Below are 23,038 nucleotides of genomic sequence, written 5' to 3'. Positions count from 1 at the left end.
CCCTTATCGTCTCGGTCTCTCCAGGCGCCTACACCGTGTTTGTACGCTTGCACCGGCCTGTCCTCAAATGCACCCACCTAATTAGAGCTTCTCCCCTTAATTGCTGGCGCCTCTCTGCCGGCTGTTCCATGTCCTAACGCTTGCACCTGCTTGCCCTGAAATGCACCCACTGTTTGCAAACCCCGTGCGTGAATGCATCCGCTGTTTGCAACCCTGCGCGCATTACGCAACTAAATATGTATACTGACGATCTGGTAATTGCTGCTCACACAGAGGAGGAGTTGGAGGCGCTGCTGCTGAACCTGGAGCTTGCCACTAAGAGGTGAGGCCTTACCATCAGCCCCACCAAAACTAAGCACATGCCTGGGGATTTTTGTAGCATCGGACACTCCACCCCCACAACTCCCAATTGGTGATAGGGCAGTTGTGGAGAGAGTGGAGAGTTTCCCATACCTGGGCAGTGTGCTCATGACCGGCTCCGGTTTGATAGCAGAGTTCTTACTCCGAATCAGTCGAGTGGCATTATCTTTTCATCGGTTGCGTAACGCTGTGTGGAAGCTACCAAGTCTGTCGCTCCGCACGAAGCTTCAGGTCTTCTCGGCCACAGTCATTCCCCCCCTTCTCTACGCTTGCGACACGTGGACCCCCCTAATGGAAAATCTTCGCCAGTCAAAAACATTTAGGCTGGCCTGTCTATGATCCATCCTGGGTTTAACCAGGCTGGATTGTGTGAGTAGCTCACAAATCCTTGAAAGATCTGGGCAAAGTCCCATCGGTGAGCTCTTCCGGCAGGCAAGGCTACGTTGGCTGGGTCATGTAGCCCGCATGCCCAGCTACCGCATGCCGAAACAGCTTTTGTTTGGCCGGATCGAAGGGGCGAAACGAGCGCGGAACGGGCTAGAGAAGAGATGGAGTGATGTGGTACAGGAGGATGTGGAGCTGAGTGGACTTGCCGATGACTGGTACCAGCGGTGTCAAGATCGGCCTCTGTGGAGGAGGCTCGTGAAGGATACTACTGGGTAGTTGGAGGCAGTCGCCCTCCAACAACAACGGAGGGCGGAGGAGCGACGCTCACAACAACGAGCGGAGCGCCGGGTGGCTAAATCACAGCAAGTTGTCACAGTAGGGGGCACAGGTGGTGCATCAGCCACTCATCTCAGACCCAGGTGCCACGGGTCAGTTGATCCGTGGCACCTGGGTCTGCCCTGTGACCTCCTGCCAGCGGGCGTTCTACACTTCACGTGGCCTCAGCATGCACATAGCCTGGCACAAGCGTCGTGGTGACGTCACCGCCACTTCGTGGCGAATGGCGGTTGTTGTTGCTCGGTGTGTGCTTGGTGTGTGTGTTGGTGTGTGTTCGGTGTGTGCTTGGTGTGTGTGTACGTGCGCGTGTGTGCTTGGTGTGTGCGCGTGTGTGCTTGGTGTGTGCGCGTGTGTGCTTGGTGTGTGTGTGTGCGCGTGTGTGCTTGGTGTGTGCTCGGTGCATGTGGGGAGCGGTAGTGTAGCGGTTAGTGCGCTGCGCTACTAACCTGGCGACCCGGGTTAAATTCCCGCTCACGGCCAACACCAGTGACGATTATCTGAACCGGTCCTGGGCCTCCCCTAGGTCGACTCAGCCTCAAATGAGTACCTGGTGCGATGTGTAAACATCGCCACTGGGGACACAAAGGCGGCCGGGCGTGAGTTGGCCACCCACCCCCTCGTCTGCCGTGCCGACCTTTATAGGTGATCGCTAACAGCACTTGCCCCTACAGTCTGTTAAGACTATACGGATGATCTTTGTCTTTGTCTGTGTGTGTGCTCGATGTATGTGTGTTCGTGTATGCTCGGCGTGTTATTCTAGATTATGAGCGCAAATAATTATATTCGACACATACTTAAAATACAAAAATAGTAAATACGTAAACCGCTATTGTTGTGTGTCAGTTATTAACATGCGACCATTATTATTATTATTTATATCGCATTGGTGATCGGTACCGAGCTTATACCGACGTTATGCCAAAGCGTTACACCAAGAGCGGTGGCGCAGTGGTTAGCGCACTGCGTTATGAACCCTCACCTGAGATGGATTCAATCTTGATTTAAAGCTTTCGTGACTGCAGGAATCCATACTCTCTGGTTCTTTCGGTAAAGTAACGTAGATAGAAAATAATAATAAAATAACACGACGTTTCGGTCGCAACACAAGCGTCCATCATCAGGTGTTGGTGATGACGGACGCTTGTGTTCTTTTATTAATATTTTTTTTATATCTACGTGACTTCACCGAAAGAACCAGAGCGTCTGAGATGGATTCCCTATCACAGCTAACATCAGTGTGGAATATCAGAACCGGTCCTATGCCTCCCCCTTCATCAACCAGCACCGACCATTGTGGTGAAATATCGTCAACAAAAACAATTTGACCGAATGGCAACGGGAGGCCTTCATTGAGCAAGGCTGTAACTTCAGTAATAAGTAACGGGGTGTTCCGCTTTGTACCCGCTTTAGCGTCACACTCCACGGCAGGCGAGTTACTTGGTTAACCGATGATGCTTGAGCTCGTGAGTGATTGGATGACTGCAAGCCACAGCAGTGTGCATTATGAACTCTTGGCAGAGCCTCCCCTGTGACTGAAGTCAATGAACTTCAGCGCAAATCGAGAAACACAGCTGGATGTTCATCGCTTGGTTCCCTCCCTTCACTCCCCCTCTCCGCTATTAAACCAAAACACACGGCTTATACTTGTACCTGCGCCTTACTCTTCTGGCGTCTCTTGCGTTCATTATATTTGCAGTTTTTTTTTTATTCCCGTGTGTTTCGTTTAGTACCGTCAATACCTCGTTCATTAGTTGTGCAATAATCCTTAAGGACCTCGTCCTCCTCGTCTTCGATGTTGATCTTTTGTCTTTGTTTTGTTGCTGCTGTGCACACCACGGATTTCCCGGGTAAAACAAACGGGAAACTGGCTAAACGGGATCACCCGTGTAACAAATCACATAAACGTAAACTAATAAGCAGACTCGACTGTGTTTGAGAGAGAAATCAAGTCCTAAGCCCTGTAGAACGTGAGTTGAGTTCACCCCCTTTATCAACCCGCACCGACCATTGAGTTGAGTTCACCGCAGGCAGGGAGGGAATGCCCGACCTGTCGACTGCCACAGCCGAAAGGCGTTTTACCATCGTGATATATTCATATAAGTGCTCGACTGGCTGCGATATTAATTGTTTAAATATATGCATGATACACGTGTAGAGGGAAAACTATTTTCTTTAGAACTGCTTTTTGTGTTTAGTTTGTTGTCCTTCCCCCGCACCTCCGATTAGCACGGTTAGCTACGTACGGTGCAAAAGAAGTTTAACAATACACGTGCATACATATACTTATGTATAAGATATATCATACTGCATAAGACAATGGTTAAAAATGTGTGTATACGTGTCATTACGTGTTTGTTATGTGTCGGTGTGGAGGGTGGTAATGTAACGGGTAGCGCGTTGCGCTTAGAACCTGGCGACCCGCATTCGATTCCCGCTCACGTCCAACACCAGTGACGATTGTCCGAACCGGTCCTGGGCCTCTCCCAGGTCGACTCAACCTTAAATTAGTACCTGGCGCGATATGTAAACATCGCCACTGGGGAGACAAAGGCGGCCGGGCGTGGTGCTAGCCACCCACCCCCTTGTGTGCCGTGCCGGTCTTCATAGGAGCTCGCTAACAGCACTTGCCCCAACAGTCTGTTAAGGTTTCAATTTAAAGCTTTCGCGACTGCAGGGATTCATATTCTTGGTTCTTTCGGTAAAGTAATTTCCCTTCTACATGACTTTACCGAAAGAACCAATAAAGAGTATTTTAAGGCTATACGGGGGGCGCGCCTCTGTCTTAATGTGGAGGTGAGATTTTTCGTGCCCATGGGTATGGGTGTTGTTTTCAAGACAAGTCAAACGAGGACTCCATAGAGTTATGAGGGTCCTTGCCTGCAAGATCGACAGTTCGACAGTCTTGATTTGAGCAAGCCTGACGCATCTGCTGACGGATGTCCCTGTCTTGCAACAATGCAAAAGGGTGTGCGGCTGAATGGCTGTGTGTGTTTCATGTGGACATGTGAAGGGGGCATCGCTTACTTATATTGTTGATCGGTTGCATGTATACGAGAAGATAAGAATACTATTATCGATTTCGTAATTAGATTTTATATTTTTAATAACGATTTAATAATTATCTATATCTATAAAAGTAAAAAATTGTCTATCGGTTTGTGGCTTTGTGTGTGTTCGCGCGCTTGCACAGGATTTGGCTCTCCAACGGTGGGGTATATGTTAAATAAAAATAGCCAGGTACCACGCCGTAAGCCCCGCCGTGAGCAAGCGCTATTTCCCTTTTCACATCAGTCAAATTGTAACAAGTTTATTAGCGATTTAGTGCGATTTTTGTGCGCTATCTCTTTATTTATTTATTCCGCGTGCACGACCATACCAAATCACGCGCCTTTGGTGGGGGGGACGGCCCATGCCAAGTTGCACGCCATCGGTGGGAGTGACGGGGACATTTTCTTTCGCGTTAAAAATTATTTAAAAATACACTAAACGCGGAGCTTAAATCTTCACTCTGTGATGTCCCCCCACCCCGATGTGCGCAGTTATTACTACTATACAGTCGGTAGATGCTACCACTATAGGCCATAGATATTACTGCAGAGCGGCCGGGGAGATCGTGGATGGGGGGGGGGGTCAGGGGTAGCAGCCCAGCCCCAGCCTGCCAAGGTGCCACCTCGGCCAGCTGGACAATCTAGGCCAGAGGCTCTACATGGGACTAGGCCTCACCACGCCACTCTGTCAGGTGAGTACTTTGTGCTATAGAGTCCATAAATACTGCTATAGAGTCAGCATGTACTACTGTAGTGATAGCAGGTACCACCACAGTCGGTATGTACTGATGTAATCATAGCAGGTACCACCACAGTCAGTACGCACTGCTGTTAGATTTTTAAGAGTAGTTTTGAAATATTTTTGTTGGCCCGGGCAACGCCGGGTATATAGGCTAGTGATTTGTAAAAACAAACAAGGAAATCACATCATCACAGTTGATCAGCCAAATGAACAGAAATATATATTTTAAAAAACACGACGTTAATCGTTACCACTGCCTTGGAATACAAACGTATATAATCGACCAACGATTTGAACAATGACCCCTCTTGGAGCACATCTAGAAATCAGAATAATAAAATATAAATTACCCTTCCAATTTCACTATGTACTGTTGCGAGGTAATGTGTTTGTGATAATTATTCTTAATTTTGTATCATTTTACAGAATTGCCGAATCGCCCCCGTAATGCTTTATATTGGAAATTAAATACAATACACATGTATGTATGTTAAATTTCTTTCGCACTATACGTAGCCAATCGAGCTAATTGGAGGTGCGAAGTTACATAAAGTTAGCAGATGTATTGTTCGCGTTTAAGCAACACATGCGAGGTCCCGTACATTGTACTCTTGTGGGATCCCATACATTGTACTCGCATATCCCGTACATTGTAAACGTACATTGTGCACACGTGTCCCGTAAATTGTACACATGCATTGTACACACATATCCCGTACATTGTAAACGTACATTGTGCACACGTGTGCCGTAAATTGTAAACATACATTGTACTCACATATCCCGTACATTGTAAACGTACATTGTGCACACGTGTCCCGTAAATTGTACACATGCATTGTACACACATATCCCGTACATTGTAAACGTACATTGTGCACACGTGTCCCGTAAATTGTACACATGCATTGTACACACATATCCCGTATATTGTAAACGTACATTGTGCACACGTGTCTCGCACATTGTACACATACATTGTACACACGTGTCCCTTAGATTATACACGTACATTGTACACACGTGTCCCGTACATTGTAAACATACATTGTACACACGTGTCCCTTAGATTGTACACGTACATTGTACACACGTGTCCCGTACATTGTACACATACATGTACATACATATCCCGTACATTGTACACGTGCATTGTACACACGTGTCCCGTACATTGTTCACGTGCATCCTATGTGTCCGTTCCGCAGAGATATTTTGAAACGCGGTGGCTGAGCACAGGCCCAATGGCCCAAGACATAAAACAGCCAGCAGCAAACATCACTGTTATCAAAGCTGTAATTGTAAAGCGTCAACGCGTTTGTTGAATAGAGCGAGGTTATTGTTGCGAGAGGTTTGGGGAGAGAGACGATCGGAGACAATTCCAGAATGGGGCAGTGCGAGGGAAGAAGTCGAAAGAGAAGTGAGGTGACCTGTGGAGTGGTGAGTGGGTGGGTGAATTGGGGAGTGGGTGAGTGGTCAGCGTGTTGTGACCTTTAGTGTGGTGGTTGATCACTATGTGGATGAGATGACACAGTGTGTGGTGGTGGACCGAGTACTTTGACCATCGGGCAATCTATTTGCATCAGCCGCGTCTCGTCGTGTGGGTGACAACCGATGATTTCCGATACGTTCTGCTCATATGCCAAATAATACGCGAATGTAGCGTGCACGCCAATGAACCAAAGACGAGAGTGTGAACGAGACGGACGACACGACAGTCGTAACTAGACGATAACTCATTAGCGAACGTGCCGGTGATCAGTGGCGTCACTGCGGCGACGTCACGACACAGCCACGCGAGTGACAGAGCCGTCTATGCGCCGGGACGGGCCTGACCGTGATTTCAAAGAATTATATAAATATATAAATGCATACGTTACATCGTTTATAAAATCATATATATAAAATCATTAACCAAGTATACACACTCGCGGATGACAGCCCGGCACACAATCTGGGGTGTAGCTGCATTGAGTATATATACTGTAACATAGATGATGTTGAGAGCAACGACCGATCTTGTTCTCCAGAACAGAGAGAGAGAGATTGTCTGAGCGACTTGGTCAAACCCCGCATTTTAAGGAAACCGAGGTGAATTGAAATGTTTTGCTTGATTTGAATACATAAACCGCTTTGAGTTGATCCAAGAACAATTTCCCATTGGCAGCGACCGAGTAGCAATTAGTAACAACTTAACGCCTACAACTGAGAAAATAATACTATTCTTGCAAATGTAACACTTCACGGACGTAAGTGACCGTGACCGAGGCGCGGAGCCAAGCGCAGTGTCGCTCGAAGCCAGGGGACGGAGGTGCGGACGCTGAGCGTCTCTCGAGGCCGTGCGTCGTGAGCGCTGCCGCTGTGAGTGGGCAACGGCAGCATCGGGGACGATGGCCGCGTTCCACACGGCGGGGCCTGCCGCTGAGAAGCGGCTGCGACTGTGGTCCTGCTCCTTGTTGCAGGGAGTTCTACAGTGAGCGCAGAGAGAGAGAGGGAGACGACGGGGTGGACCGAGGCTCAGACAGCAGGGGCTCTGGCAGCCGGCTCTGTTGCTGGCGATGGGGAGTCCAGCTGGGGGAGGTGGAGGAGCTGAGGACAAGAGGCGCGAGCGAGACGTTTTTCTCGGCCGTTGGAGTTTCTTGAGATTACTCGGTGGAGATGGACCAAGGAAGGAGTTGCAGTCGTCGGGGCGAGACGACGCTGCAGGCAAGGGTGTTGGCGATTCGGGTGGTGACGAGTGGACGTCAGTGACATAGGGCCCTGAGGTGGAAGATGTAAGATCTGATGATGCGGTTGGAGTGGCTGAAATTCTAGTTTACTGAGTGCTCACCTGGTTGAAGAACATAAACCTGAAACTTCAACTCACGAGCAGATTGGATCGACACTCACTCACCAGGCCTGCTGTCTCCTACAACAGCGCTCCCGCATGCTGTGTGTCGCCTTCGTCGGCGGGACGGGAGGCGAGCTCCTGCCAGGCGAGAGAAGACCATGCAGCCAAAGAACAGGGTTGTAATTAGTGAGAGTCGTTCTGGAGATTATCAAAAACAAAATTAATAAGCAGACAATGCGTCTCCCTCACATATCTGTCTTTCCACATAATAGTACTATGTTTTAACACGTTCCATCAGCCGCCCGGTCTTCTTTCTGGGAGTGAATACTTTCAGCACCATTGGTTCTATGAGGGCAAACTCTGGATCGGTTTCAGAATTCAGTGTCTCATCAGCAGTCAGGCTTGCTTGAATGTCTGAACCGGTCCAGATGTTTGTTTGTGTTGCACCAAAGCATATTTAAATTATGTGTTCGCAGACGGGTCTATGTGGCTGATGGGATGTGTAAAATACGAGTAAAAATACTTCTGTACTTACCATCCCCACGGTCAGTGCATCTGAGATGTTTGTCAAAATCACGCGGCGGGGGCGGCGGTTCCACTGTCGTCACAACGAACGTCTTAAGAATAAAAGCCAAGGGAGTGGAGGCACGAGGCGACGTGAGGGAGACGATGCCTCCAGCACGAGGCGACGTGAGAGAGACGATGCCTCCAGCACGAGGTAGCGTGTCACGATCTTCCAGGCACGAGCGACTTTAGCGACAAAAGAGAAATATGATACAAGGGTCACACTATTTTAATACTCCCATAATACTCCAGCACGTTTTTGTCTTTCCGCACACTATTCATGACCAAGGCGAAATAGGTACATGTCAAGATAATACTCATTGCTCACAAACACTAATATAACGCAGACACCCCCAATACATACCACATGCTTTGGGGCAAGTGCTGTTCGCGAGAACGTTTGAAGACACTAACGGCGCACGAAAAAGTTATGTGGCCAGAACCACCCCCGGCCACATTTGTCTCCCTGGTTGAGATGTATAGACACACATCTGATGTTAGCCGTGGCTGGGAATTGAACCCTGGTGGCAAGGTTCGTAGAGCAGCGCGCTAACCGGTGCACCACTGCACTCCGGACCCACACACGCACACACACGAACACTCTCTCACATATATATGTAACGGACTGACATTGTCACAAACACATACAAAGATCCCTCGTGTAGCCTACGCAGGCTGTTGGGGCACGTACTGTTAGCGATCACCTATGAAGACCAGCAGGGCTCACGATGGAGTGGTGTGTGCTCGGTGCAGATATCACTCGTCAATGATGTTAGCCGTGGCCGGGAATCGAACTCGGGTTGTGGAGTTTGTAGCGCAGCGTGCTAACCGCCGCAGCTCTCCACACACGCACACAGCGACACACACACCGATACACATGCATGTGCACAGCGACACACAAACGCACTTACACACGCACTTAGACATACACGCACGAAGACACACACGCACACGCACTTACACACACACATGCTCGCACACGTGGCGGTGCTCAGCCCGCCGGGTACGCGCACATACGTACAGTGTCTACATTATGCAAGTGTTACGCAGGAATGGCAGCTATGCGCTTTTCGTTAAAATCCGCACACAAATGAAAGTTGGTCACAAGGAGCGCGAGACGCTGGCACGGGCAGCGTTCAGTCACACCGAGGGGAGGGGCTGTGGGGGCGAGCGGGAGGAGGGATGGAGAGGGAAGGGGGAGGCGACGGGACTCCCCTCGCACGCGTGAGAACACGGGCGCCCTGCGGGGAGGGAGGGAGACGCGGGGTAGAAAGGGGGTTGAACGGCGCCCTTTGCGTGACAGGGAGTGGCCTTGGCGAGGGCGGAGACACTCTCCTGCACCGGCCTTGTGGAGAGGGGGGGGGGCGATGGGTGGGGGGCGATGGGTGGGGTGCGAGCGCGGAGGGAGATGATGGAGGGGGAGGCACACGGACATCGCCACACGCGCGTGTCGCCACCATTAGCGAGCAACTCCGGCAAACGCGCTCCGTGGGCACCGCGCTCGCCTTCATCCCCCATCGCTGCCGCTGCGCCGCAGCTGTAGTTCTTGTGAGGGTCGTGAAGACCTCGAAAGGCTGAAAGAGGAAGAGAGCTTTTCCATCGCATCTCTCTGAGCAATTAGCGTATCGTCTCTTCTGTCGTCTCGCCGTAATTATTTATTCATATCGGGACGCGGCCGCTCTTAAAGGGCCGGTCACGGGCACGCATGCGTTTAAAAAGTGAGCGATTATCGCAGCGACGTAAATCTACGATTTCCCCGGTCCCATCGCTGGGCGCGAGGGGAGAGGCGGCGGAGCGCGGTCGGACCCCTGAGCGCGGAGAAGGGACGCCACCCGCAACCCCTTGAGCCGCTGCGCTCGGAGGAGCTGGGAGCTTCGGGCGAGCCGGGGTCTCCCACTGTCCAAGGCGTGCGAGGCGGCGCGACGCTCGGCATGGAGAGAATGAAGGAGGGGACTCCACAGCAGCAGCAGGGGATGGTGGCGCCGCGTTTGGCCTTCAGCGTGGACGCGTTAATGTCGGACCTTCGAGAGCGTGAGAGAGAGCGTGAGACGGATCGTGAGACGGAGCAAGACATCTCCACCATCAAAGGCGGTGGCGCTGACGCTGGAGACACTGAGAGTCCGACAGCTGCAGAGACTCAGAGAGACAACGGCCCCTGGGGTCCGCCATCGAAGTTCTCGTCTCCATCAAGTGAGTGCAGAGGTAGAGCGAATAAGCAGATAATCTGCCTCGTCCGTGTAGAATTTCAGCGGCATTGGATACGAGTACACCTCTGGACCGGTTTCGGCATTGAGTTCATCAGCAGGGTTAGGTTTGCTTTAAAGCAATGCTGATGAGCTGCCAGATTTTTTTATACAAAAGATATGACAGAACAGCATCACACAGGGGCGGTGGGGAATGGTTAAACGTTACAAAAACAAAACCACCTTGAGTTAATACGAGACAAATAGCAAGGGTAGTGTGCGTTTAGAATTTAACTGAATTTATCTAGATTAATCTAAGGATGAGGAGTAAATTTTAATTACAGCGCAAATTCATTGTGCGAGCATCAAGTCTGGAGCTGCTCAGTGACTTCCCTTTGAGCTGACGCCGAATAGCGAACCTGGTCCAGGATTTGCTTGGGCAAGATGTGTCTGATGGGATGTGTAAATTATACCTCTGTGTTTTTTTACGTGGAGGCAGATTTGTTCAGAACGCGTCTTGTCTGTTTATTTTGTTACTTATATTCTCCACAGCGACGATAACGATAATTCTGTGTTGTGCGTCTAACTAGGACCGGTATCTAAGAGAGAGAGGGGTCCTCGCCGATAAACATTGCGCAGTTCTCCAGCATTAGTTCCAGCAAGTCTGAGTTTCTCATGTGTGGAATACTTGCTGCTGGAATTAATGGCGAGAGTGCATGTGTACGCATGGCATCGTTTGAGAAATGTCTCCTCGTCTGTGGGTATCGTGCTGATTAACTCGTGATCAATCAGTATATTTAATAAACTTGCTGTGGCGTTTTTATGTTAAACAGCGACTATATGAGATGTATAATCCGTTGTTTGGTTTCACTCGCGAGGGGCAAGGTCATCTCAAATGTCCACATTGCTTAAATTCGCGTCCTCAGCAAAAACATCTGCATCGCGAGTAAACCAAGTGATTCGCCCTCCCCCCCATCGAGTGTGAGGCTAAAGCCGATTCAAGGTGCGCACAGACGAGATAATCAAAGTGAGTCCACGTTGACGTTCGTCAAAGTCAAAAGTCAGAGTGATTTGTTGCTCAACTGAGCATTGAGGCATCGGTGTTCATCTCCCTTTTATGGATCTCAGCCAGCGGTGGAAATTCCACATTACGATAACGGGGCGAGTATATCCACGAGGACATCCACTGTTGACTTACCCACAAAGTGGTACTATATATTTTTGTTAATCGAACCCGGAGGGATGATATTCTGAGTAAACCACCACCACGACCAGGAGTTAAACTCGCCACCTTCCGAAGTATAACATCTAGTAGGTCACCACCATTGGTTCAAGCAAGCTTGACGATGCTGATGTGACCATTAATGGCTAAACCGGTCCAGAGTTTTGCTCGTGTTGAACCATTGCTGCTGAATTAATTTACTTGGAAAGAATGCCATGTGGCTGATGGGATGTGTAAAACTAATATTTTTGTGTGTGGAGGGACAGATATAGGAATGGGATGAATTGTCCATGTATTTATTTTATAGGCTGTAAGCGCGTTTATACTTTGGACTCACTGCTCTCGGTCAAATGGCTGGAATTCCCACCGCTGTTTCGGGGCTGTATTCGACATACCACAAGATACCACAACGCCTTGTCGCCACACCAGGCAATGTTAGCTACAGATGCAGCAGTTTCGCGAGCAAGAAATTGCAGGGCTGCGCCTTTACCGTTTCACGTGATATGGGACCAAGGGTTGAGGATTCGATAGTGTATATATACACTATACTATATAAAATATAAAACAGACGCAGGTTACGGCTCAGTGGTAGAGTGAGTAGCTCGCAATGGGAAGGCTGCGAGTTCACATCCCCGTTGAGGCTGATTCAGCTCCTAAATTCCTTACTCCGGGGTCGATAAAATAAGACTTTGCAAAATGTGCAGGAATCTAGCAGACGGCAGGAAGCGGTGGCATCGACGGCATTGCTTGGGATGACCTCTTGATGATGACCTTGAACTCTGTTCGCGAGGTGTTTGGGAGATCCGACGGGAACGCGAACGCCTCAGTCGCGTCGCTCTCAAGAGGGTGAGGAAGAACAAACACTGCGCAGGCAATTCGCCTCCTTCTCATTGATCTGCTACATACAAAATAAAGATTTACTTTAAACACATCCCATCAGCCACACGGCCTTCCTGGAGTGCACAATTTCAGTAGCATTGTTTCATCACAAGCACTACTCTGGACTGGTTTCGACATTCGGTGTTTTGTTAGCAGTCAGGCTTGGTTGTAGCAATGCCGGTGAACTTCTCGACGTCCATAGGCAAAGATCCGCTGTGTTTGATGTGGATCTCCTAATCCGGGTTACAACTTTACACACAATACACAAAGCGCATCACTGCGTCGCACCGGGAATATCATGCAGGCAAATACTACTCGCGCCATGTCACGTCCTCGACCGGCAGACGACAGTCCACGTGCACACCGCTACTAAGTCACTTTGTGCCTCACAGGGATAGCTGCCCCTTGGGGTTTCCTTCGGATGGTTGAGATGAGATGCGAGACGATGTGAGATACCTTTAAGTAAGCGCCACTGTACATGCGGTACAGTATCATAATTATTGTGAAAATGTGCATTCAAGGCGGAGTGCGGTCCTGATGCTCAAATGAGCATTGAGGCATTGGTGCTCATCTCCCGTTTACAGCACTGCAGAGCCCGTGGTGTAAATTCCACATTGCTTTGGCAACTTCCACACAAAGCAGCTCGCGTGCGATCCGGGGAAAGCCCGCACGCAAGTTGCGATTACTGCGCGACCCGGGGTTTCAGCAACTTAGGATAATCCCACTTTGGAACCATGTTTATTTTGTGTACTGACAAAAATAATAGCATCAGCGATAATAACATAACGAATACAATAATATTTATATGTATATAATAACGGCAAGCCGAGCTGTGTGTATGTGTAGGTATATATGTGTATCCTATGTCGACGAGTATCTGCGTCAATGTGTGTATGACTGTGTATACGTATCAGTGTATATATATAGTTATGAGCGGTGGCGTGTTTTTGGTTTGCGCACTGGACTACGAAGCCGACGAGCTGAATTCAATCCCGGCTCACGGTCAATATCAGTGATGAATATCTAAATTGGCCCTGGACTTCCCCTAGGTCTACTCATCTTTGAGTAAACATACCCGCTGGGGAAACAAAGGCGGAGGGGTGTGGTGTTGGCCTCAAAACAATTAAATCAAGATCAAAACAATTACTCGGATAACTGATTACGAGAGTGAAGCGGCGTGCTGCTGTATGGCTTCGTCCATGGTCAATCCATTGCTGGATGAAGGCCTCCCTAAGCCTTCACCACCTCTCATGCAGCTTGATGCAAAAATTCCTCCAGCACTTGCATATAAACTGATCCCATCGCTCCATCTCTTCGGTGGCCTTGCTCTCTGATGCGTTCCGTTCCTTGGCTGCCACTCCATTGTGGTTCTTGACCATCGGCCACCACCGTCCCTTGTGGGCCGCGACGCGTCCTGCTGCCCCCCCCCCCTCCTCGTGGAGTGGAGGATGTCGTTCACCTGCGCGTGCTCTCTAATCCACGTGTTCCTCCTGCCTTGCTCTAGTCTTGTATATTATACCACATCGACTATATCTTTGTTACATCAAAGAGCGCTGTAGTTAATAGACGTATGAATGTGGTATATACATATCGAGTGTTGAGCGGAATAGACATCGGCCTGAGTCGGGGTTGAATGCGATATGGATCTGCACACCGCAATATTTATCAATACCAGACAACGTCCTCTCCACACTATCGATGATATTGTAGTGTTACACGATACAATATTGCGCGCGCACTACACACTTGCCCGCGCATTCTACGCATTATTCCGCATAATAAGAAGGCAAATATTAATTTATGGTGTTTCATAGCGAATGTTATAATTAATCATTTATTTTGGTTTAGGCCACGTGGTCAAATTCATGTGGTGAGACCTTCACCACCCGACACAGGCGAACAAAGGGAATGGTCACGTGAGCGAGCGTGTCGCGCATGTGCGCAACTAAAAGTATGGCCGGAAATGAACTTTGAGCTCGCCGGGTTCGTAGCGCAATGCGCTCAGCACGGCCACCGCTCCACACGTCAATCAACAATATCCACGTTGCATTGTTCACTATCATCGCATCATACTACACATGATCCCGTACTATATATGACGCATCCATGTCGTGACGCGCAACACGTTGTACCAATGCTCGTACCTCCACGTTGTCCTGTGCTCTGTAAGGCACACGACGTACACTCTCCACACTCCACACGACCACATACACAGCACGTGTTACTACTACTACTGTATGGGTAGAATACTACCCTTGCGATCTAGAGCTCACCGTTCGATCCCATCTCCCGGCGCGGCAGCTGAAACAATGGAGCAAGTTTCTCAAACCCCCCATTGCCTCTGTCCGCCCAGCGGGATGGATTCCTGCAGTCAAGAAAGCTTCAAATCAAGATAATTCCGTTACTTATATTTCCACAACTAGACGAATGAGTGGTTTTCGTGGTGTTGTACAGTTTTGAGTCGAGCGAGCACCTACATCTCAGAGAGAGATCTCGCCGAGAAACATCCGGGAGTTCACGAGCATCCGTCAGGAAGCCTGACTGCTGATGGGACACTGAATATAGAATCGGTTCTGAGTTATTCTTGAGTTGAGATTATGCACCCCAGAAGTTCGTGTGGCTGATGGGACGTGTAAAACAATAATTGTATTGTATGTATGTAGTTGAACTTATTTCGCACCGTACGTAGCCAACCGTGCTAATCGGAGGTGGGAAGGAGGCGCAATGTCTGCTTGTTTGTTGGTTATTGTTATCCGCCTGATCGTGTGGCTTGGACTATGGGGGTAGGGTTACGACTCTGGCCATAGCTGTCAATGGTGACATCAGTGAGATGGTTATGGAAGTGCAGGGGAGGTCCGTGTGGTTAGCCCTTTCAAGCTGGCTATGAGTCTGGGACTGTGGTTAGGAATGTTGCTACAATAGAGGTCACGTCCAAATAATCGCCTTCGTATCACACTTCTATCGCAACTACCATGGTTACCATGGTTACCATTCCCGTGCACTCCTTAATTCCTTCACCTTCGATTAGCACGATAGGCTACGTACGGTGCAAAAGATGTTCAATGTACATACACACAAGTAGACACTGACTGTGTAGTCTGTGTTCAATCAGAACACTGCAGGTCACAACAACTCACACACTGGCCCACTCACCACACACTGCAGGCAGAGTCGTCAGAGTGAATTGGGGCAACCGCTTTGGAGGGCCCTGCACTTCGACGTCACGAAGTTAGATGCAGTGCTTCGGGGGGGGGGGGGCACAGAGTGTGAATTGCCTTAGCCCCGCACCCCCCTATGGAAGGCCCTGACTGCAGGTTACAACGCTTCTGTGTCTGCTGATCCCCTCGCAATGCTACTCTTTGACGATGGAATTCCATTCTATCCTCTCTTTCCCCCAGTGTCTCATAATAACCTTTGTCAATTCAAGAGATGTGTTAACTCTAATCTATTATAACTCTGACAGTGCTGTTCGTTGCTGGCCGCCTGACGTGTTAAGTAAAACATCATGCATGTGAACGCACCGCACGTGCGCGCAGTCTCAACTCGTCCTCGTGCACAATGCACGCGGCGGTCAACTATTGTCTCATCCCAGCCTTTTCATTGGCTGGAGGCTAATCAGAAGGTTGATTGCGTGTGGAGCGTGACATTGGGGAGGGGCCCAGCGCGTGGGTGGGGGGCCTGGGGGTTGTGATGCGCGAGGGGGGCACCCTGGGGAGGGGGTGGAGCGGGGTCGTCGCTCAGCAATGAGTGCTTCCATGAGTCTCAGTACAAATACAAAGATCGCCCGTATAACCAACACAGATTATTGGGACAAGTTATGTTAGCGAGCACATATTAAGATCTGCACGGCGCACGAAGGGATGGTGGGGCCAACACTACGCTCGGCCGCATTTATCCCACGCATTTTTTTGTTTACACACCGCACCAGGTACTCATTTAAATATAAGTCAACGTACGGGATGCCCAGTACCGTGTCAAATACTCGCCACTGTCATTGGACGTCGACAAAAATCTAACTCGGCTCGCCGGATTCGTAGCACAGTGCGCTAACCACTTCGCCAACGCTCCCCGTACACACACGTGTACACCTCCACCCCTCGACACTGCACACGCACACGGGGCCTCTCGTTCTCGGTGTCCCGGAGTCGCGTTGAGGGGGCGGCTCGGGTTGGAGGCCCCGCGCTGCCGTCGCTCGGGTTTCACGGCGTCTCTCATCGCCCCCCCCCCCGCTCCCTCCCGCGCTTGACACTCGGCTCTCCATCAGGCCAGACTCCACGCAGCTCCCCCCCTCCAGCTCCTCCTACGACGTCCCCTTGATCCTCTCTCCTCGCGTCTCATTATACAATGTTCAACCACAGTGTGATATGGTGAGTGATTTGGTGAGTGAAATGAGTGAGTTAGCGAGTGTGTGGTTGAGTGAGTTTGGACGAGACGACAGTGTCTGGTAGACCGAGTCCTCTACACGGGAGAAGGATTCCAAGTTCACGGGAACACGGGAATAGTCAATTATGGTAGTAGCAACAAAAGAGCGATATGAACGACACGAAGAGTGACCCTAAACTCATATTGAGATTAATGTTGAGGCCCATTATTGAAAACCTGCGTTGCGAATGTCCGCGTATCCATGTGGCGCTGCGGGGAGCGGTGGTGCAGTGTTTAGTGCCCTGCCCTACGAACTCCCTGACGTGCGCTCGATTCGCAGCTCGGGCCAACATTAGTAGCAAGTGGTAGAATAAATTGTGGGCCTTAACCAGGTCGACTACCCCTTAAATGAGTACTTGGTGTGATATGTAAGCATTATCACTGTGGCGATAAAGGCGGCCTGGCGTGGGGGTGGCTACCGCTACTTCAAGTTGTATCCCGTGTCGGCCCAAACGCATCACCCTAATAACAACACCCGCAATTCGTCATTAAGTTGCGGTGACGTTACCACGACGCTTGTGCCAGGCCAGGTGCATATTGAGGGCACGTGAAGTGTCAAAAGCTCGCTGACAGGAGGTCACGAGACAGACCCAGGTGCCATGGCTTGGTTGAGATGACTGCCCCCGACTGCGCCAACTTGCTGCATATTAGCCGCCCGGGGCTCTCTGCTCGTTGATATGAGCGTTGCTCCTCTGCTCTCTGTTGGAGGGCGACTGCTTCTAACTGCCCAGTAGCGTCCTTCACGAGCCTCTTCTATAGAGGCCGATCTTTACTCGGCTTGTATCAGCCATCGCTAAGTCCAATCAGCTCGACATTCTTTTTGTATTCCATCAGCCCATCTCTAGCCCGTGCCGCGTCCGTTTAGCCCGCTCTATTCTGCCAAACAGAAACTGCTTGGGCATGCAGTGGCTGGGCATGCGTGCTACACACAATCAAGTCTGGTTAAACCTGGATGGACCGTAGGCAGCCTGAATGTTTCAAAGTGGTGCAGATGTTCCTTCAGAGGGATCCTCGTTTCACAACCATGGATACGTGAGATGTTCGCTGCTGAACTGGAGCTGCTCATAAGCACACTGCCCAGGTAAAGGAAGTTAGCCATTGTCTCCACAACTGCTCTGTCACTCATGGGGAGTTGCACGGGTGGAATGTTTGATGACATAAACTCACGCAGGTGCTTTGTTTTGGTAGAGCTGATGGTATAAGATACCTCTTAGTAGCAAGCTCCAGGTTCAGCAGAAGAGTCTCTATCTCCTTCTCAGAGTGAGCAGCAATGATCTGATCAGCAGAATATATAACATAGTTGGCCATCCTGTCGCACTCCCAGGTGAACAGAGAGAGAACGGCTCTGACTGGGGCACGTAGCTTTACCCGAGCCTGCCCACCATCATGACGGTCCTTAACGATTGTAACCAGAGGGCAAGGGACCCCAAAAGCATGAAGCGTAACACAGATCACTGGCCTGTTGATGGTATCATAGGCCTTGACAAGGTCAGTAGAGAAGAGATGTAGGTCTTGTCGAAATGTCTTAGACCTCTGCTCTCGCAGACGGCCAGAGAATATGGCGTCTGCGCAGAACTGCCCTGGTCTGAAACCACATCGAGGCTCCACACGCCTCTCTCCTCAGTGTGCCTGGGAAGGTGATGTTGAGTACTCTCTTTCCCTGGATCATTTCCAACCTCACACTGACGAGGGAGATGCCCCGGTAAGGGAGAGAGACCCTGCGCAGTGCTGGAGAGAAGAGAGTGCCGAGTTGGTGGTTTCAGTGGCCGGGTTGGGTTGATTTTTGTTTATTTTTGTTTCATCAAACACCCCACCCCCTTAACTCTCCACGAGCAACGGAACAGTTGTGGAGAGAGTGGAGGAGTTCCCATACTTGGGCAGTGCACTCCGGATTGGAAGCGGAGGTATCATTTGGAATGGGTAGAGCGGCGTTTTATTTTCATCAGTTGCGTAACGCCATGTGCTAGCGACCTAGCCTATCGCTCAATACCAAGGTAATGTCTTCTCGGCCACAGTGATGCTCTCCCTTCTCTATGCTTGCTAAACGGGGAGCTCATTGAAGGAACATCTGTAATGGCATGACATATTCATGTTAACCTGCCAACGATCCATTCTGAGTTTCACCAGAGTCGCATCATCATCAATGAACCGATTGATTCGCCTCCGTGGAGTGAGACGCGACATCCGTCAAAACGAGCGAAGTCTGCTAGCGGTGAATAGTTTGTTACAAGACCTGTTCGTGGAGACTCTTAGTCTCCATCTTCCACGTGTCAACTTCATTCAAATCCTCGTGTTCACGACTCCACAGTATAAATGCGACCTCCAACGTTCAGTCATTCACTATCTTTGCATTCTCGCCCTGATCTGTGTGCGTGTCTAAATGTCACCTCTGTTTCGCAAGCTATTGCTGCGTCCTCAATGTCTGCTGCGAGAGAACGCGTTTCATCGAGTTGTGGGGTTGATTTTAGACACTTGCGTTAGTGCAGGGCCCAAAGGCCCAACACGTCATACGATCAGCAACAAAAGCATCGTTAAAGTTGTAAGAGATAACAGTGTGATACATTTCTGGAATTAAACTTGAATTATAAGAGTTGGGGGGGGGGGGCGATAGGAAAGGGGATTCCAGAGTAGAGCGGTGCGAGAGAAGAAGCAGATAAGTGAGATGACCTGCGGGTGGGGGGTAGCAGTGCGTGTGAGTGGGTGAGTCGTGAGTGCGGGTGGGTGTGAGTGGGTGAGTCTGTGAGTGCGGGTGGGTGTGAGTGGGTGAGTCGTGAGTGCGGGTGGGTGTGAGTGGGTGAGTCGTGAGTGCGGGTGGGTGTGAGTGGGTGAGTCGTGAGTGCGGGTGGGTGTGAGTGGGTGAGTCGTGAGTGCGGGTGGGTGTGAGTAGCTGAGTCTGTGAGTGAGTGGGTGAGGGTGGAGTTGAGACGTGTGGTGGTTGGACATTGTGAGGATGAGACGAACCACAGCCTTGGAGAGTTTAAATACTCCCAGAGGAACAGCTAAATTGTATTTTATTTTATTTAGGACGCAGAGAACGAATGGAACATGTTTTTATTGCAAGAGGAAATACATGTCTCAGTCTAATCTCATTGTCAACACTGTTTCAACTAAATAACTCTTTCACAGAAATAAACAACCAAAATGTGTTTTACATGTATGGACAAATGGTAACGGGATCTTACTTTACCCGTAACATTCTGTCCGCGGTAAGGCGTCCGATTTTATCTTCCCACTGCATCTGTGTGTCTCATTGAACTCTCACAGCGCAAATAACAGCGAGAGAGCGCACGTGTGAAATGAGAACTATGTTAACATTGAAGAAAGTTGCACAAATGCTGAAAAATATAAATGTAGAATATTGTACAGTCACAAACGTACATATATGTAGCCATGTGTATATACACATATATACAGTATAAAGATCAATCCCTTGTATTGCCTCCATGTTGGGGCAAGTGCCGATCGCGAACACCACTGAAGGCCGTCACTGGACCACGCTCTTGTCACCTGCAAAGTACTCATTTAAGGTTGAGTCCACCTAGGGGACGCCCAATACCGGTTAAAATATCGGTCGTGAGTGCGAATCGAATTCGGCACAGTGTGCTAACCACTACATTACCGTTCCTCATATATAAACATAAACACACCACATGTACAGTTACATGTATACTGTTTCCAGTATATGCGCGTACTTTTGACACTGAAGTTGTAAATTCCCCCCGAGACTCTCCACTTCACGAAGTCGTCACGAGCGGTGAATCACCCCGGCGCCTGCAATGAGCATGGTTACGTATGGTGCGAGAGAAGTTCAACAACACAGAGACATGCGGGGCGTGAAGAAGCTTGTTTTGTTAAAGCTGACATCCATCAATAGTGGTAAGGAGTCTCGATAAATCATCAAGCACGTGGCGCGTATTCAGAGTCGGAATCGTAACGTTTGTTCAAACATGAGGTACGAGCGTAACGGATTACTATATTGCATGGTTTATTATTTGCAAGTACGAATATGTTGACAGTCTGCTGCCTATAAAACTAAGTCGCTTAACAAATGAACGAAAAACATACGCGCACACACCAACAATTACAAACTCTCGCACACGCAAACTCGCATGCAACGCACATCAGTACGTATACCCGCAAACACAACACCGTGACACAATGGCCAGGATCCCCTGTGCGGGTCAATCGCCTCGGCAGACGACTGGGCAGCCAGTCCCGCACTGTGAACGAGCAACTGTGAAGAACAACGCCGGGTCACCTTCCTCTCCCGAGTTGTGATGCTATTTTACGTATGCATGTTAAACTTCGATTTAAAGCTTTCGTGACTGCAGGGATTCATCTTCTGGGTTCTTTCGGTAAAGTCACGTAGAATGGAGATAAAATAATAAAAATAATAACAGAATAAAATTATCACGACGTTTCGTCGCTACTTGTGTTGTGGCCGAAACGTCGTGAGAATTTTATTGTGATTATTATTTTTATTATTTTATCTCCATTCTACGTGATTTTACCGAAAGAACCCAGAACATGTTAAACTTCTTTCGCACCGTACGTAGCTACCCGTACTATACACTCATGAAAGGCTAAGTCGACCTATGAGATGTCATGACCGGTTTAGGTATGTGAGTCGTGAGCGCGAATTGAACCCGAGTTGCGAGCGAAGTGCGCGAACCATTGTCCGAAACAAAGACTCCCCGTGTAGCCTTACACGGGATCGTGTGGCAAGTGCGGTTATCGAGCACCTTTCCATGCTTAGAGTTCACACGAGAGGGTAGTGTGGCCAAAACCACGCCCGATCACCTGGTGCGATGTTTACGCACCGCAGCAGGTATTAATTTGGGTCTGAGTCAACCTAGGGGAGGCCCAGTACCGGTTCAGATAATAGTCACTGGCGTTGGCCGGGAGCGGGATCGAACTCGGGTTTGTAGCGCAGCGCGCTAACCACTGCATAATCGCTCCTCACAAAAACACACTTAAATACACAAACGCACAGATTAGATAACCCCTTGCATAAGAGATACGCCGCGTAGCCGTGTCGGCTACCGAGGTAAGTGCTCCCTGCATCGATTACAATGCACACGACCGGCACACCTGATTCGGGTCGAAGTCGCGTTGGTTATTAAATGGCCAATCCTGCCTGCTGGATGACCCCTGCGTGAGCATGAGCATATGAGTGCATCTTTGTAAGGCGGTTGCTGATCACAGGCTTAAATGCCTAAAACGTCAGACGGAGAGCAACAAACAGCTCTATCAAGCGATTCTTGAATTGAGCATAGACGAATTCGAAAGTGGAGTCGGTGTGACCTGCATTGTGGTGGTTGAACGCATTGCGTTTGAAATGATACGGTCTGCTAATCCGAGTTCAACAACGAAGTCATCCGAGGGGGAATGGGCGGGAGCTGTGTGGGGAGAGTCGGGGATGAGAAGTAGTGCCTCGGTCGAGTCGTAAAGCCGGGGAAACACTCTTGGGGCGCGCGATGTTCGCGAGTCCAAGTGCACTTGTGTAAGCAGGCGGTGAGAACTGTAGAAACCAGGAGAGAGTGGCCTGGGCCTTGAAGATGACAGCAAAAACAAATAAAATAAAGTCGAGCGATGACGTGAATAGAAATCACAGAGCAAAAAGCGACTGCGTCGCATGAGAAATATAAAATATCGTACGAACATACATCGATGTAAGTACTACGTTCCTTTTTGGAAAAGTAGGCTGAGGAAGATACGTTTTCGACCGATCGTACTACAACTACCATTCAGTGAAATAAACATTAAACATAATTATGGCGACTTGTGCGAATGTACAAACAAATGAGGATATATGGTGTCAAGCTCAATTTTAAGCGTAGTGATCACAAATAATCGACAGCCTTGCATCAAGTTGTGATTGTGATGGGAGAGGAACCGAGGACTTTGTGAAGCGATGTAATTCCGGGTGTTTGGGACACTCATACAGATTGAGTCAAGACAATGCACTTGAGTGCAGTGGGGCGTCTAAGAGTTTGAGGGTTTTGGTCCTGATTAATCACATCTATAAGATAAGGGATGGAGTTAGGTGTGTGCTTTATAGATGAT

General features: G+C 49.5%; 1 protein-coding gene across 1 annotated transcript in view; it reads left to right on the top strand.

The window, feature by feature from the left end:
• Positions 1 to 9,662: 9,662 nt before the first annotated feature.
• Positions 9,663 to 23,038, top strand: part of LOC103091793 (homeobox protein MSX-2) — a 32,342-nt gene continuing 18,966 nt past the window's right edge. Inside the window, exon 1 of the mRNA XM_032952550.2 lies at positions 9,663 to 10,456. Within this exon, the coding sequence (XP_032808441.1) occupies positions 10,198 to 10,456 (259 nt within the window). The 5' untranslated portion in view covers positions 9,663 to 10,197. The remainder of the gene's footprint in view (positions 10,457 to 23,038) is intronic.

This window comes from Petromyzon marinus, chromosome 11 (genome assembly GCF_048934315.1).
Source record: "Petromyzon marinus isolate PM22_M1 ecotype Great Lakes invasive population chromosome 11, UKy_Petmar_22M1.pri1.0, whole genome shotgun sequence".
In the NCBI taxonomy this organism is placed as follows: Eukaryota; Metazoa; Chordata; class Hyperoartia; order Petromyzontiformes; family Petromyzontidae; genus Petromyzon; species Petromyzon marinus.
This window is presented reverse-complemented; position numbering and strand designations above follow the sequence as displayed.